General features: G+C 37.3%; 1 protein-coding gene across 3 annotated transcripts; it reads left to right on the top strand.

The window, feature by feature from the left end:
* Positions 1 to 1,833: 1,833 nt before the first annotated feature.
* On the top strand, positions 1,834 to 11,032 carry LOC106959212 (clathrin light chain A-like). 3 transcript variants are annotated; one of them, XM_015051614.1, is made up of 7 exons: positions 1,834 to 2,013; positions 2,633 to 2,661; positions 3,574 to 3,691; positions 4,775 to 4,886; positions 5,337 to 5,390; positions 8,736 to 8,771; positions 10,737 to 11,032. In XM_015051614.1, exons 1-7 carry the CDS (start codon positions 1,836 to 1,838, stop codon positions 10,906 to 10,908), a joined length of 699 nt encoding a protein of 232 aa, XP_014907100.1. In that variant the 5' UTR covers positions 1,834 to 1,835; the 3' UTR covers positions 10,909 to 11,032. The 3 variants fall into 3 exon arrangements, with proteins under 3 accessions (XP_014907100.1, XP_014907101.1, XP_014907102.1); XM_015051615.1 differs by lacking the exon at positions 8,736 to 8,771; XM_015051616.1 differs by lacking the exons at positions 5,337 to 5,390; positions 8,736 to 8,771.
* Positions 11,033 to 14,755: the final 3,723 nt, after the last annotated feature.

Here is a 14,755-nt window from a genome sequence, read left to right as displayed (position 1 = left end):
TGTTTGCTTGTCACCTAAGATCTCAAGAGACTATTGGAGTTAATTATTAAACAGTGGGGCACAATCCCTTAGCAGGACACAACTGTTTTTGTTGCAAGGACAGTGTTACAATGCCAGCTTGTGCGCTACAGAAGGAAAGGATAAAGCTCAAAATGGATACTTTGTGATTTCGTAAAGGCAAACCTATAATTTGCTGGGTTCAGATTGAAGTAGTGCTACATCTCTTACCCAGAAATGGTAAAAAAGTAAATAAAAAAGTATCCCTCTGATGTGGCAACTGTCCAATCAAAATTTTACCAAGTATGTGTTGTCTAGTTTCTAGTGCTAATATCTTGATACATTTTAAAATAAGGCAAAACTAATTACAAGCAGCTTTTTAGCAAAATATAGGAGCTTGTTTTAAGTAATTTCTTATTTATTTTTAAAAATACTAATTCCTTTGGCAGAATATTTCACTTATAGCAGGACATTTTTTTTTTCCTAAAAGTGAAATAATCTGCCATTGGAACTAGTACTTTTTAAAAAAAATCAATGCAAAAGAAGGAATGTGAGGAGCAGAGAAACATACATCTGAATCTTATTTTGTCACTTTTCAACCCAAAATCAATTAATTTTACAAGGATTTTATGTGACGATTTTAAAGGGATAGAGAGTGGAAGTATAATCCCCCCCCCCCAACCCCTTACAAAAAACAGTTATTTCCCTTTTTACTTTTCTTTCTGTGCTCAATACTTTTATCCACCATGATTGCAGCAGCAGGTCTGAGATTTAGGGTATGTCTTGTCTTCACCGTTGAGACAAACATTTGATATCAGTATATCAGATATCAGGATGAAATACTCTCAGTTTGTTTGTATGCTAAGCTTTTCAAATTATTTTGCAAAAAGAAATAAATAGATAAATGAAAATAAAAAATATATGACATTTATCCACTACTTTGTTCTGGTCAATCCCTGAAAGTTAAGGTGAAATATATTGGAATCTGGGATTTTAATTAGACAAAATATGAAAAGGTGTAGAATAGGCTACTTGTGCAAGGCAATGTGTTGTATGTAAGCTACTAAATTATAATTTAGTATTAAGAGAAATGATACTATTATACAAGTAGAAGAAATTAAAAGAAAAGGCTGACAGCATGCCAGATTAAATAAGAATCTCTCTCAAACCTATTGCGACGGCACACCTGTAATATGTATTTCAATTCTTCTGGATAGAAAGACCCATACTGGTTCATATGGGATTCTGAACAAAGATAGTTATTGTTCTGGTTTAAATTTAGAAAGTTTCTTATTAGAACTTACTTAATTTTTCATCAAAACAGTGCTCACAGAGAAACAGCCACGCTTCAACATGGACTCTTTAATTGTTTCAGAGCAACATTTACGAATAAGACATTATTACATGACTTTTGTTACTAACGTGTCTACAGGCTTTTTTTTCTTGATCCCATTTAACACTTTAAGTGAAATAAAACAAGGAAATGTTAAGAACTTAACGGTAAATCGACAGAGCTGCACATAAACGCTGCCAGAAGTCTGTCTGCGGATTATTATTTTTTTAACAGCTTTTAAACACGTAGTTGATCATGGGACCCGTAGGCAATGATTAAAGAGATGTAATTGGTCCAATTCTGATGTAATTTGTCACTGATTGGCTACTAATACTGCCAATCCGCAATCCTGCCTTTTGATTGGTTGTCCCCCTCTTTCCGCTTCTACAGCTATAGATTTGTCACCCCTCCCCTCGCCCTTCTTCCCGTTTAGCTGATAGCTCTTCGTGGATCCCAGCACCTGCTTGTCGTTTCTCGTATTTATCCTCCCGCAGGTTCTACCGACATGGATGATTTTGACATGCTGAACGCACCCGCCGCTGGAAACGGTGTGGGCTCGGAGGAGGACCCGGCCGCCGCTTTCCTGGCCCAACAAGAGAGCGAAATTGCGGGGATCGAGAATGACGAGGGCTTCAGCATCCTGGACGGCGGAGAGGTCCCTTCGTCGCTCAGAGACTCTAACGGTTCGTCCCCGCTGTGCTCCGACGGAGGAACCGTAACATCTCCATTCAGGGTTACTTCGCTTGTGTAGCTACCGTTAATACCTGGGGATATTACGACGATAGAAGACGGTAAATTATAAATGCTCGCGGTAACACAAACGGTAATTTGACACGACATTTAATGCGCCTAGTCTTGGCTAATGCTAATGGAGCTGTCATTTATTTGCTGTCGGGTTTATTTAAGATTAATTTGAGTTCCTGAAACGGTTAAGAGCTTGTATTAGGACTCGGGGTGGTTTCATAATGTGCTTTGTTTAATAAATGCAGCATTTGCCATCGTTTCGTATGGGCTAAAGGCTTGTGATAACATCAGCTGTAGCTTTCTTGGTCGTGTCATTCATTGCTGGTGGCCATTCACACAAACGTTACTAGTAACCGCAGGAGGACATTTATGTACGACGCAGCAACCTTTGACCAGTAATGTGTCATTTTAACTGTTGGTTAGAAATGCTGACATGTCATAAATGTAATTGTGCGCATATGAAACTCCTAAAGCGTTAAAAATTATTCGAAATTTTTCCCTTTGTGTTTTTATATGTATGGTTTTATTTTCTAACTTTTTGTATTTTTTTTTTAATAGACGGCGCCATCAATGGAGAGTTTCACGGGGTAATACTTCCATTATTTTCTCCTACAAGTTTCTTTTTTCCCCCCCCAGATTGACTGAATTTGTAGCTACTTGTGTCTTTTAACTTTTCATTAAATAAATGTGTATTTAGCCTTTACAGGCTTCACAAACCGATGCAAACTGATGTTTTAGTTTGAACTTTGTTTCTTCCTGTGGTCTTGATTTTGGGGGGGGGAGACTAAAATGTTCTATCTCAATTTTTTTGTACCTGGAACCCAAACTTCATCGTACCTACCTTCTTTAAACTAAACTTAAGGACTTTTTTTGTTTTTGTTTTGAGGCTCACTAGAGTCATAAAACCACATTTACTTTTTTCAGTAGAGCATGAGGAATATCTTGGGAAATTGTTTAAATTATTTGTTTTCCAATGTAGATACAAAACCTCCTCAAAATGAGTTGGGCTTGACATGAAACTTTGCATAGTGACAAGCTTTACACATTTTCAGGCTGAAAAACTCCCAACTGGTTTCTTTCTGTATTTTTTTTGTTTTGTTTTGTTTTCTTGTGAAATGATGCGGCCAAGTTGGAGATGAACGTAGGTGGAAATTTCTCACCGACTTTCAGCTTTTTCTACATCATTACTTCAGTCTAGTACCGTGTGCGTCGAGGTTCTTATAGTTGATGACTCCGGCTTCCTTTTCCTGTGCTGTCATTGCAACATTTCGTCCTTCTGCACCGTCAGGATTTCTGGCAGAGAGAGACGGAGAGAAACCCACTTTTAGGAACGGATGTGGTGCCTGCAAATCAGAAATAAAGGGCGAAAGATGCCAGATGCAGTGTTAGGATTATAGTCAGGAGCAATATTTTAGTTTTTCAGAAAGCTATTGAATAATGCATATATATATTTTATTAGAACTTCATCAAAAAGTAAATGTTTTGTTTTTGTTTTGAAGGAAAGCAACGGTCCATCAGATGCCTATGCAGCCATTTCCAACGCCGACCGGCTGCAGGCCGAACCTGAAAGTCTCCGGAAGTGGAGGGAGGAACAACGAGAGAGGCTGGAGGTGCTAGGTAGGTTCACAGAGATGACTCGGTTCTAAGCAGCTCATGAGCGACCGATCTGTGCTTTCTGTGCTGCGACAAGTAAAAACCCAAAGATCTGCACAGAGAGACAGCTTCAACTTAATTTCCCTGATTTGTTGATTGTCTCCTAAAAGCTGGAGCCCATTTGTGATTCATGTAGCCACATATCTCTGTTACCATATTCATGTCACAGTCATATTTATTCATAGTTACACTGACTTCCTGCACAGAAGAAGTCAGCATCATTTAAATGGCGAACCAGTTGATGTTTTTCCGTTTGCCTTTGTTGAATAAAAATGGTGCATCCAGTGCAGTTTCTCACTGAAATAAAGTCTGTGCTAATGTAACATTTTTGTCTTTTAGTGTCAGACTTGTCAAAAGTTAGTCACATAGTAGGAATGCTCGAAAAGGCTTGGCTCAGGGTTCCTGTGCAGTCTGGAAAATACACTTTGAATACGGGATAAGGAATATCCTCTTTCCTTCTATCCTTTTTCTGCACCATCCTTTCTTACATTTTCTTCTTTCCTTCCGATTTTCCTTATGTTTGTCCTTCATTCTTCCTGTTCATTCGTCATTCTCTTGGGTTTTTTTTTGTTTCCTGTCTTCTTTTCCTTCTGCTCTTCCTTATTTCCTTTCATCCATTCTTCCTCCTTTGCTCCTCATCTTCCTACCATCCCTCATTTAACTTCATCCTTCCTTATCCTTAAAAAGAAAACCACACGATGCTGAAAAGAACTAAACAAAAAAGACAATTAAGACAGAAATAAACATTGAAATTCTTTTCAGTGGAAAAAACGGTGTAGGTGGATAAGCTGGTTATTTTTTCAGGGATTTTTTATACATACAACAAATGATCAAAATCAAAATGGCAACATTTCCTCTTCTGAAACAAACGTCCTCACAGACATCAACTTACAAACTCCTGAATTTAAGCGATTCCCACATTTGTGTCGAAAATCGATAAATTCCATCCGCGGACATTTTTTTTTTTCAGCACAAGAGTCTGAGTTTAATATGCTTTTGTCTCATTTTTCATTCTTCTTCCCATGCCTCGCCGCATTCCCTCCGCAGATGCCAACTCTCGCAAGCAGGAGTCTGAGTGGAAGGAGAAGGCCAAGTTGGAGCTGGAGGACTGGCATGCCAGGCAGAACGAACAGCTGGAGAAAACTAAATCCAACAACAGGTAGCGGCTTCGTGGCCGGATTCCAAAATGGCAACCTGATACGGGTTTACGCTTAGGGAGACCCTCAGCTGTCACTGCAGCCTGGAAAACACGTAGAATTTGTTTTACTGTTTAGATTAAACCCAAATCAAGAATATTTAGATTAGGACTTGTCTCAACGGGATATAGCCTTTTAGTTAATTTCCCACTCATGTTGCTGAATGTGTGCTGCTCTGCTGTGTCCTCGGAAACGACAGTCACCCGGGAGCCTCTCTTCCTCTTTGAGCTGGTGAAACACTTCATTTTTTAAGATTAAAAAAAAAAAGCTGATGGTTGGACTTTATATCTGAGTGCTAACCGATGATAATGTCTGTTTTTTTTTTCTTTTTTCTATCCCCTCCTCCATGTTACTGTTTTTTCTCTCCTCTCCTGCCTTCTCGCTGCTCTGTCGTTGGGCGGATGTTTGTCCAGAGTGCTGGACGAAGACTTCTACAAGCAGCCCTTCTCTGACCTCATTGGTTATGTGTATGTTGCTCCAACTAACATCCTCCTTCTTAACACCTGTTTATTTCCCTCTCATATCGTTTTCTCCACAGCACACATCACATTTATCTCATAGTAAATTAGTCACCCTTTAGTATTTGCCGTATTTCTTTTAAATCCAGTTTGTTTTAGATTTCTTCCTTTGTAAATACTTCTTCCAGTGATGTCTACAGACCCATTCGTCTGCATGTCATCTGAGTGGATGCCTTTCACGATGTTTATTAGAACGATTGATATTAAATATTTATTAAAATGCTAAACCACTCACTTGCATGTTGTTACACCAGAGGTAGACCGATTGATTAATTTGTCCAAAGAGGATCCTGAAATTGACTCCTAACTAACTTTGTTGTCCCTCCCAGCAATTGCCAAAAGGTTGATAAAACTGAAAAAAAAAGTTCACTTTTTCTGTTAGAATTTATCGCAGTGGGAATAAAATTTTAATAAGTACTGGTGCTGCTTATTAAAGACAATTATTTTAGCTATCGATTATTCTGACGTCAAGTGATTTGAAAAATTGGCACCTTCTGTAGGTTTTTCATTTAACAACTTAAGACTTTTTCAACAATATTAGAAATAAATTAAAAGATGCAAATAAGCAAATCAGTTATGTTTTTGAATATGAAAATAAAATTCTGTTTCCTAAAACGCAATGTGTGCAGTAGCATCTCCTTACTGTGTTCATCTGCAGCCAAAAGAATGACAGCTAATCTGCAGATTATATATATATATATATATATATATATATATATACATACACTGCTCAAAAAAATAAAGGGAACACTCAAATAACACATCCTAGATCTGAATGAATGAAATATTCTCATTGAATACTTTGTTCTGTACAAAGTTGAATGTGCTGACAACAAAATCACACAAAAATCATCAATGGAAATCAAATTTATTAACCAATGGAGGCCTGGATTTGGAGCCACACACAAAATTAAAGTGAAATGTTCCCTTTATTTTTTTGAGCAGTGTATATATATATATATATATATATATATATATATATATATATTTTTTTTTTTTTTCTTTTGATTAATTGGATAACACAAGATACTTAATAGGAGATTTTTATTTTTAATATTTGTACAGAATCTGAACCAGGTGAAGCTAAAAATATGATTGAGAAGTTCTGGGTAAAACAGATTTACAGACCAAAAAAATTCTCATCGCAAATACAAAATGTATTTCATCTTTTGCACAGTTTTGACTTATTGACTGCAGATTCACCAAATGGCCTTATTTAGAGTCTGTATACTCTGGTTAACGATTAATCTATTACTAAATTAGGTGACGATTATTTAATTAATCGATTAATCACGATTAATTTGATTAATCATTTCAGCCTTAATGAGAACATGCTCAAACTGTTCAGAGGTTGGAATAAACAAGTCAAAGTCGAGATTAAAGTTTTTGACTGCATCTATTTTTGTTGTTCTTCTTCTTCCTGGAACTTTAGCATATCGGCCCTTTTAGTTTCGGTCCACTTCAACATTAAAACATGCTTCACAAGTCGTCAGTCACACTCATCCAGATCGTCTCCATTCTTCCAAAACTGCTTGTTTTCATTCTCTGTTCTCCTGAAGTTGCATCAGGATATAGGAAACCTTTCCAACAATAATTTGCTTCTGTTTTTGTTTCAAAATAAAGTGTCTTCATGTTTGTTTTAAATTTTCTCTTTGATGTAAATTTACAGAGGAGTAGGTTGCTTAAGCATTCGCTTGAAGCAGTTGTACGTTTGCATTAATCAGTCAGTTGTAGATAATCAATTTGTTCACCTTTTGGTGTATTTTTAAACTTTATTTATTGTAATGCAGCTTTATAATGTTTTAGATTAAACTTTCCTCACCTTCAAGATAACTTTACTTCTGACAAACAGACAACTGCTTCAAACAAGACAGCTCTCATGCTTTGTTAGAAATGTGTTGCTGACATGCTGGTAGTCGAATTTCATAGCAGATAATTGGAGGTGAAGTGGGAAAGCTGAAGTCGTCTTATTTCGAGATGCACCAAGAAATTGATTGGTGGCTGGATTTGATCAATTTTCATCTCGATAAGCCCGAACCGGTGAAAAGGCGGGTAGTGACTCAAAGATCCAAACTATTTATGATCAGTGAGTTCACACTGACAACTACACTCCTGGTGCAGAAGTTTAAAAAAAGATGTCGGAAAGATTGAAGAATATTTAGGGGGAAAAAACATTTTAAACATGTGGAGACGTGTCTTGAGGTTGCGAGAGTGATGCTTTGAGGAGAGTGTTGGGGTTAGGGAGCTTATTGAAGAAATGTTTTGAGGTTTTAACTGCTTGTTTAGGGCTGCAACTAGTGATTAGTTTAGTTATCAATTATTTTGAAATAAATTGGCACATTCTGCAGACTTTTCATTTGGCTAATAGGCTTTTTTTTACACTATTAGAAATGCATTAAAAGATGTAAATAAACATTTAAAAAATGAGAAAATAAAAATGGTATTGTCTAAGATTCAACAACACGGTATTCCTTTAGTGAACGCTTGATTATTTGTAGCAAAGGATGCATCTGTTGCTAAAAATTCTAACTTATTTTGATTAATTGAATAGCAAAAGGAGCCTAAAAAGTTTTTTTTTATGTCTTTATATACAGTAATTTGAACCAGTTGAAGCTCAAACTAGGTCACTGGAGTTCTGGGTAGAACATATTTGGAGACAAAGAAGTATTTTCATCTTGTATGTTTTTGTACAGTTTTAGTTTTGTGAAGAAAAATCAAAATGCACTAAAGTCAGCCTCAGGATGTCAAAGTTTTAGGAGTAAAATGATTGAAAATGAGCCATATTTCTGATTGGTGCATCTCTAGTATTAGAGGGGGCTGATTACCACTTTATGGAAGGTTTGTTTTGCACATCAGATCAGCATGTGGGGTGCTGAGGTGGGATGCAGCCCACTTTAATACTCCCAGGTCAAAGTATCTGCTGTGAAATGGGTTGATATGCCATCAACATGTGCAGCCTTCGGTTTGGACTTGACCTCAGAGCTCTGAGGCTGATTCGTAGTCGGTATGGTGAGAACCGGATAAAATGCTCCTTCTGTTTGTTCTCGCACAAATTTCAATTTATTGGCAAAGAGTTGTTTCCTTACTGGACCAAAAGCTGCACACAAATGATTTCTGTAGGAAGAATAAAGAAAACTGTCGCTTTGGCATGTTTGGCTTCCACATCTGCAATGAGCTCATTTTTGTTGTCTTTTATTTCACTCGCCCCTCTTCCTCTCTCTCCTTCTCCCCCTCTTTTGAATTCTGACTGGTGAAACTGTTTCTCCCTGTTTTCTTTTCCTCTGCACCTTAAAGCACACACATTAACCATCCTTGCTACCGCCTAGACCAGTTAAGTAAACAAACGAAACCCCAGAAACTCTTTAAGTATTTGATATTTTTGAGGACGGAATCCATCTTGTGACTGTTTTTTTTGTTGTTGTTTTTTCTTTATTTGTTCAGTTTAGTTGCTTCTTCGTTTAACTCTACTGATTGCTGTATTGTCCCTTCTTTGACGCCGTTGTCCTTTTAGTCCCTTGTGTTTGGTAGATGGTTGTGAATGTTGGTTAGTTTCCCATCCCCCATTTTACTGTGTTTACTTTTTTTAAATTCATTTATTTGAGCTGAATTTGTGTTTACAGACAGTGTGGGAACTCCGAATATGTCAGTGTAAATAAAGATTAACTCCGGAGGTTATATTATGTGGGTGGGTATTAGATAGTTGTTTTTTCATAGCCTGGATTGGATCTCAAAAGGTCTTGGTGATTTTATTTTTCTTTATTTATATATATATATATATATATATAATTTTTATTTTTTTTACACTTTTCGGTCTGTTTTCAGATACATCCGTTTAGTTTTTTCACACACAAGATGAAAGGAAACCATTCCTGCTCCTTTGCCGCAGCACAGCGCATGGCTAAGTCGCAGTAGCTCGGTTAAAGAAAAAGGCAAAACAAAAAAAAAAAGCCAAAGCTTTCTGCTATTGGTCATATATTTAATGAATGTTCTCTACATGGGTGAGATTTTTGTCAAATGTGCACCCACAAGGCAAGCTTTAGCGTATTTGTAGGAGTTAATTGTGTTTAACCAGCTAAAACCCTTTTCCAGCCTTTTATTTAGTTTGGCCAAGTCTTTTTCCTTTTTGATGTTTTTTCTTTTATTGGCGGCATTGACGTACCTCTGCTTGCTGTTGTGGGTCGTCTGACAAATCGGGTAATTGTGGTGTTATGTGTGAACGAGGGTGCGGCTGTGTTGCAGACAATAAAGCTGTGGGTGTAATTAAGCTTGATATTTATGATGGGACTAACCTGTGCTGAGGCAGATTCTGCAGAGCGAACAGTCCAACCCAGCCAAAAGTTGAGAAATCCTCCTGTCGGGTCTAGAAGATTTGAGCTAAATGTCAAAAGTGAGGAGCTAAAGCAGAATGAAACCTGGGTGCACCGATAAGCCAGTTGGATGATAAATCGGCCCAAATAATTTTGGATGATTGGTGATCAGTCAATACTTGACTACCTCTGCAAATTTCTAAAAATCAGCCACTGTTCCCTTTTGAACTGCTGCCAGAGACTCTAATCTGCATGTGCGTGGTCAAACAATAGTCACAATAATTAGTGTCAAGTTGCTATATTTAGCAACTTTTTAAAGGAAAAAAAAAACAGTATTGGCCAAAATTGGAGTTGGCAACTGGGACTTTTTAAAGCTCAGCAATCAGTCAGAAAAAAGCAGTCGGTGCATAGACCTGTCATGATAACAAATGTTCCTGGGTGATAAAATTGTCCCAGAAGTTATTGCAATAACAATTGGTCTCAAAATAATATTATTGCTTATTGCAATTACTATTAATGGCATAATGATGCAGGAACATATTCTCAAAGATCAATAAGCTTTAACTTCTAGTGAACATGTATCCCTGAAACTGGACGACATTTTGAATATCCAGAATAAATAAAAACAAGAACAACAAATAAAATGAATTATGAAGTCTCTGTAGGCAAAATTGTCCTTCAAAAGTAGGATTCGTTGTGACCAAAGCTCCAGACTGAAAACTTGTCATCTAGATTTTGGTGGAAAAAAAGAGAAATGATAAATCATACAAATGGAAACTGAGTTTGTTTTAATTTACCAGCTGATTGATTGATTTTATTCCTTATTAGGACAGGCCAATTGGTGCACTCCTTGCATGAAGGTGATCCAGCATAAACCTGTGTTGGCTCTCTGCAGAGACTTTCTCCTGTTTGTGGTTTTTATGGATCTTTCATTTCTTCCTCCACTGACCGACCCGTTTTTTCCCCTTCCTCCTCCTCCTCTTGTCAGGGCGGCCGAGGAAGCCATGATTTCGGATCTGGACGAGAACAACCCCGGCACAGAGTGGGAGCGGGTGGCTCGGCTCTGTGACTTCAACCCCAAGTCCAGCAAGCAGGCCAAAGACGTGTCCCGCATGCGCTCCGTCCTCATCTCCCTAAAGCAGTCCCCGCTGGTCCGTTAGAGACCAGAGAGATCCGGGGAAGTCCATTCCTTGTCATGTTTTTCTTTTCTTTTTGTTTTTTTGTTTTTATTTTTTTCCACCTCACACACCAACGAACCAACTACTGAATCCACAACGTTTATCTTCTAAGGTGAAGGGGGACAGCCCGGGTTTCCATTTTCACGCAGGCCTGTAGAGATTATCCTTTCTCCGCCCCCTTTGAAAGCTTTCCGTCTTTCCGCCTCAGACTAGTCGAGACCTCACGTTTTGTGGCCCCATATTAAAGTCTCGTTGGATTTGACCAAAGCGTTTGGTCTGTGGTCCTTCGTAACACTGTAAGGGTGGTGAGTTGGGACACTAAAAGGGAAAGATTGATATTTGTATTTTTTAAGGCTTACAGCTACACTACATCCTCCGTCGCCTCCAAACAATATCAGAATGCTGTTGTATAACCTCCATCGATTGCCCTCCAACATATCACTTCCTGTTCTCCTTTTAGTGAAGTATTGGTGTCTGTTTTGTATTTCTTTTCTTTTTTGGGGACCAAGCTCCAAATCCAGTGTACTTTACTGTGTGTAGTGCTTCATTGTGGCATATCGTGTTCAAATTTCCAATCTATGCATTTCTTTTGTTTTGGAAACTTCTTTTTCCCCTCATCCAGTCAGAAGTGAAGGAAGTCCAATCATTACAAATCGTGTGACCTGTTTGTATGGGTGTTCAAACCCTAACGGTGTGTGTATGTACTTTGATTGTACCTATGTACATATACAGAAGGCAATATATACAGTATATAAACATTTATGTCACTGAAATTAGACCGTTGTGGTTTTAAAGACTAGATACTAGCTAGTTGTTCCTTGACCATGTTGTATTCATTGTCCATTTGATTTCAGTACAAGTAAAAAAAAGGAAGATAATTTTGCTGTCCTGTCATTTTTCTGCTTGTTATATGGAGACTAGAACTCTGTTACAAATGTCTCAATATCATATGTGTAGTATCCTTAAAATGACAAAATGTTGATGACACCGGATTTATCACTCTTACTCTTAAACAATTGACAAAGTACTCTCTAGACTACAAAGCGAACTCGTAAAAGTTTATGTCCAACATAAACTATGACCAAGCTTCTGGATTCATCTTGAAAAATATTTTTGCCATTTTTTTTGTTGTTTTTAAGTCTGTAGAAGAGGGGTAGAAAATCATTTATCAAAGCTGATTTGACAACTTGTTTTACTCTGAACGTCTTCCAAATGACTGACTATTCATGTCAAATTTGACAAATCCCACACAGAAGAAAATCATGAAAATCCATGGTAACTTTGGACCCTATCCAAATGATTCTGTGAAGAAAATGCCAAACTAAGTGACCAAAACAATAAAAAATCAAACTTATCAATACTTGTCCATCTTCCCATACTTGTCCAATTTGTGCAGGACTCTCGTGCTCACCCACTTCCTGGACAAAGGCATCCACCCAAATATGATATAAATTGAGCAGAAATCTATATTTTTTGTTTTTCCTTTTCCATACACGTGTTTTCAACAAGAAATGTATATACTTTGTTTTGTTTTTTTTCTTTTCCTTAAACATATTTTTGTCAAGTAATGGAAATATTTTCTTTTCCTGTTCTCCATAGTCATCGTGAACTGGTGTTTTTAATTCAACAGCCTCATGCACTTACAAAAATTGTTCACTTGTTGANTACTCTGGTTAACGATTAATCTATTACTAAATTAGGTGACGATTATTTAATTAATCGATTAATCACGATTAATTTGATTAATCATTTCAGCCTTAATGAGAACATGCTCAAACTGTTCAGAGGTTGGAATAAACAAGTCAAAGTCGAGATTAAAGTTTTTGACTGCATCTATTTTTGTTGTTCTTCTTCTTCCTGGAACTTTAGCATATCGGCCCTTTTAGTTTCGGTCCACTTCAACATTAAAACATGCTTCACAAGTCGTCAGTCACACTCATCCAGATCGTCTCCATTCTTCCAAAACTGCTTGTTTTCATTCTCTGTTCTCCTGAAGTTGCATCAGGATATAGGAAACCTTTCCAACAATAATTTGCTTCTGTTTTTGTTTCAAAATAAAGTGTCTTCATGTTTGTTTTAAATTTTCTCTTTGATGTAAATTTACAGAGGAGTAGGTTGCTTAAGCATTCGCTTGAAGCAGTTGTACGTTTGCATTAATCAGTCAGTTGTAGATAATCAATTTGTTCACCTTTTGGTGTATTTTTAAACTTTATTTATTGTAATGCAGCTTTATAATGTTTTAGATTAAACTTTCCTCACCTTCAAGATAACTTTACTTCTGACAAACAGACAACTGCTTCAAACAAGACAGCTCTCATGCTTTGTTAGAAATGTGTTGCTGACATGCTGGTAGTCGAATTTCATAGCAGATAATTGGAGGTGAAGTGGGAAAGCTGAAGTCGTCTTATTTCGAGATGCACCAAGAAATTGATTGGTGGCTGGATTTGATCAATTTTCATCTCGATAAGCCCGAACCGGTGAAAAGGCGGGTAGTGACTCAAAGATCCAAACTATTTATGATCAGTGAGTTCACACTGACAACTACACTCCTGGTGCAGAAGTTTAAAAAAAGATGTCGGAAAGATTGAAGAATATTTAGGGGGAAAAAACATTTTAAACATGTGGAGACGTGTCTTGAGGTTGCGAGAGTGATGCTTTGAGGAGAGTGTTGGGGTTAGGGAGCTTATTGAAGAAATGTTTTGAGGTTTTAACTGCTTGTTTAGGGCTGCAACTAGTGATTAGTTTAGTTATCAATTATTTTGAAATAAATTGGCACATTCTGCAGACTTTTCATTTGGCTAATAGGCTTTTTTTTACACTATTAGAAATGCATTAAAAGATGTAAATAAACATTTAAAAAATGAGAAAATAAAAATGGTATTGTCTAAGATTCAACAACACGGTATTCCTTTAGTGAACGCTTGATTATTTGTAGCAAAGGATGCATCTGTTGCTAAAAATTCTAACTTATTTTGATTAATTGAATAGCAAAAGGAGCCTAAAAAGTTTTTTTTTATGTCTTTATATACAGTAATTTGAACCAGTTGAAGCTCAAACTAGGTCACTGGAGTTCTGGGTAGAACATATTTGGAGACAAAGAAGTATTTTCATCTTGTATGTTTTTGTACAGTTTTAGTTTTGTGAAGAAAAATCAAAATGCACTAAAGTCAGCCTCAGGATGTCAAAGTTTTAGGAGTAAAATGATTGAAAATGAGCCACATTTCTGATTGGTGCATCTCTAGTATTAGAGGGGGCTGATTACCACTTTATGGAAGGTTTGTTTTGCACATCAGATCAGCATGTGGGGGTGCTGAGGTGGGATGCAGCCCACTTTAATACTCCCAGATCAAAGTATCTGCTGTGAAACAGGTTGATATGCCATCGACATGTGCAGCCTTCGGTTTGGACTTGACCTCAGAGCTCTGAGGCTGATTCGTAGTCGGCATGGTGAGAACCGGATAAAATGCTCCTTCTATTTGTTCTCGCACAAATTTCAATTTATTGGCAAAGAGTTGTTTGCTTACTGGACCAAAAGCTGCACACAAATGATTTCTGTAGGAGGAATAACATGCCAAAACTGTCGCTTTGGCATGTTTGGCTTCCACATCTGCAATGAGCTCATTTTTGTTGTCTTTTATTTCACTCGCCCCTCTTCCTCTCTCTCTCTCCTTCTCTCTTTCTCTTTTGAATTCTGACTGGTGAAACTGTTTCTCCCTGTTTTCTTTTCCTCTGCACCTTAAAGCACACACATTAACCATCCTTGCTACCGCCTAGACCAGTTAAGTAAACAAACGAAACCCCAGAAACTCTTTAAGTATTTGATATTTTT

This window comes from Poecilia latipinna, unplaced genomic scaffold (assembly GCF_001443285.1).
Source record: "Poecilia latipinna isolate Pla-1442-1.1 unplaced genomic scaffold, P_latipinna-1.0 Scaffold1056, whole genome shotgun sequence".
NCBI lineage: Eukaryota > Metazoa > Chordata > Actinopteri > Cyprinodontiformes > Poeciliidae > Poecilia > Poecilia latipinna.
Note: the sequence above shows the minus strand (reverse complement) of the source record. Positions and strands in the feature narration are given on the sequence as shown.

Coding starts and splice junctions, on each gene's coding strand:
- LOC106959212 (XM_015051614.1), top strand. CDS start 1,836: ATGGATGATTTTGACATGCTGAACGCACCCGCCGCTGGAAACGGTGTG. Junction 2,014..2,632: donor GTCGCTCAGAGACTCTAACG/GTTCGTCCCCGC, acceptor TTTTTTTAATAG/ACGGCGCCATCAATGGAGAG. Junction 8,772..10,736: donor CCTTGCTACCGCCTAGACCA/GTTAAGTAAACA, acceptor TCCTCTTGTCAG/GGCGGCCGAGGAAGCCATGA.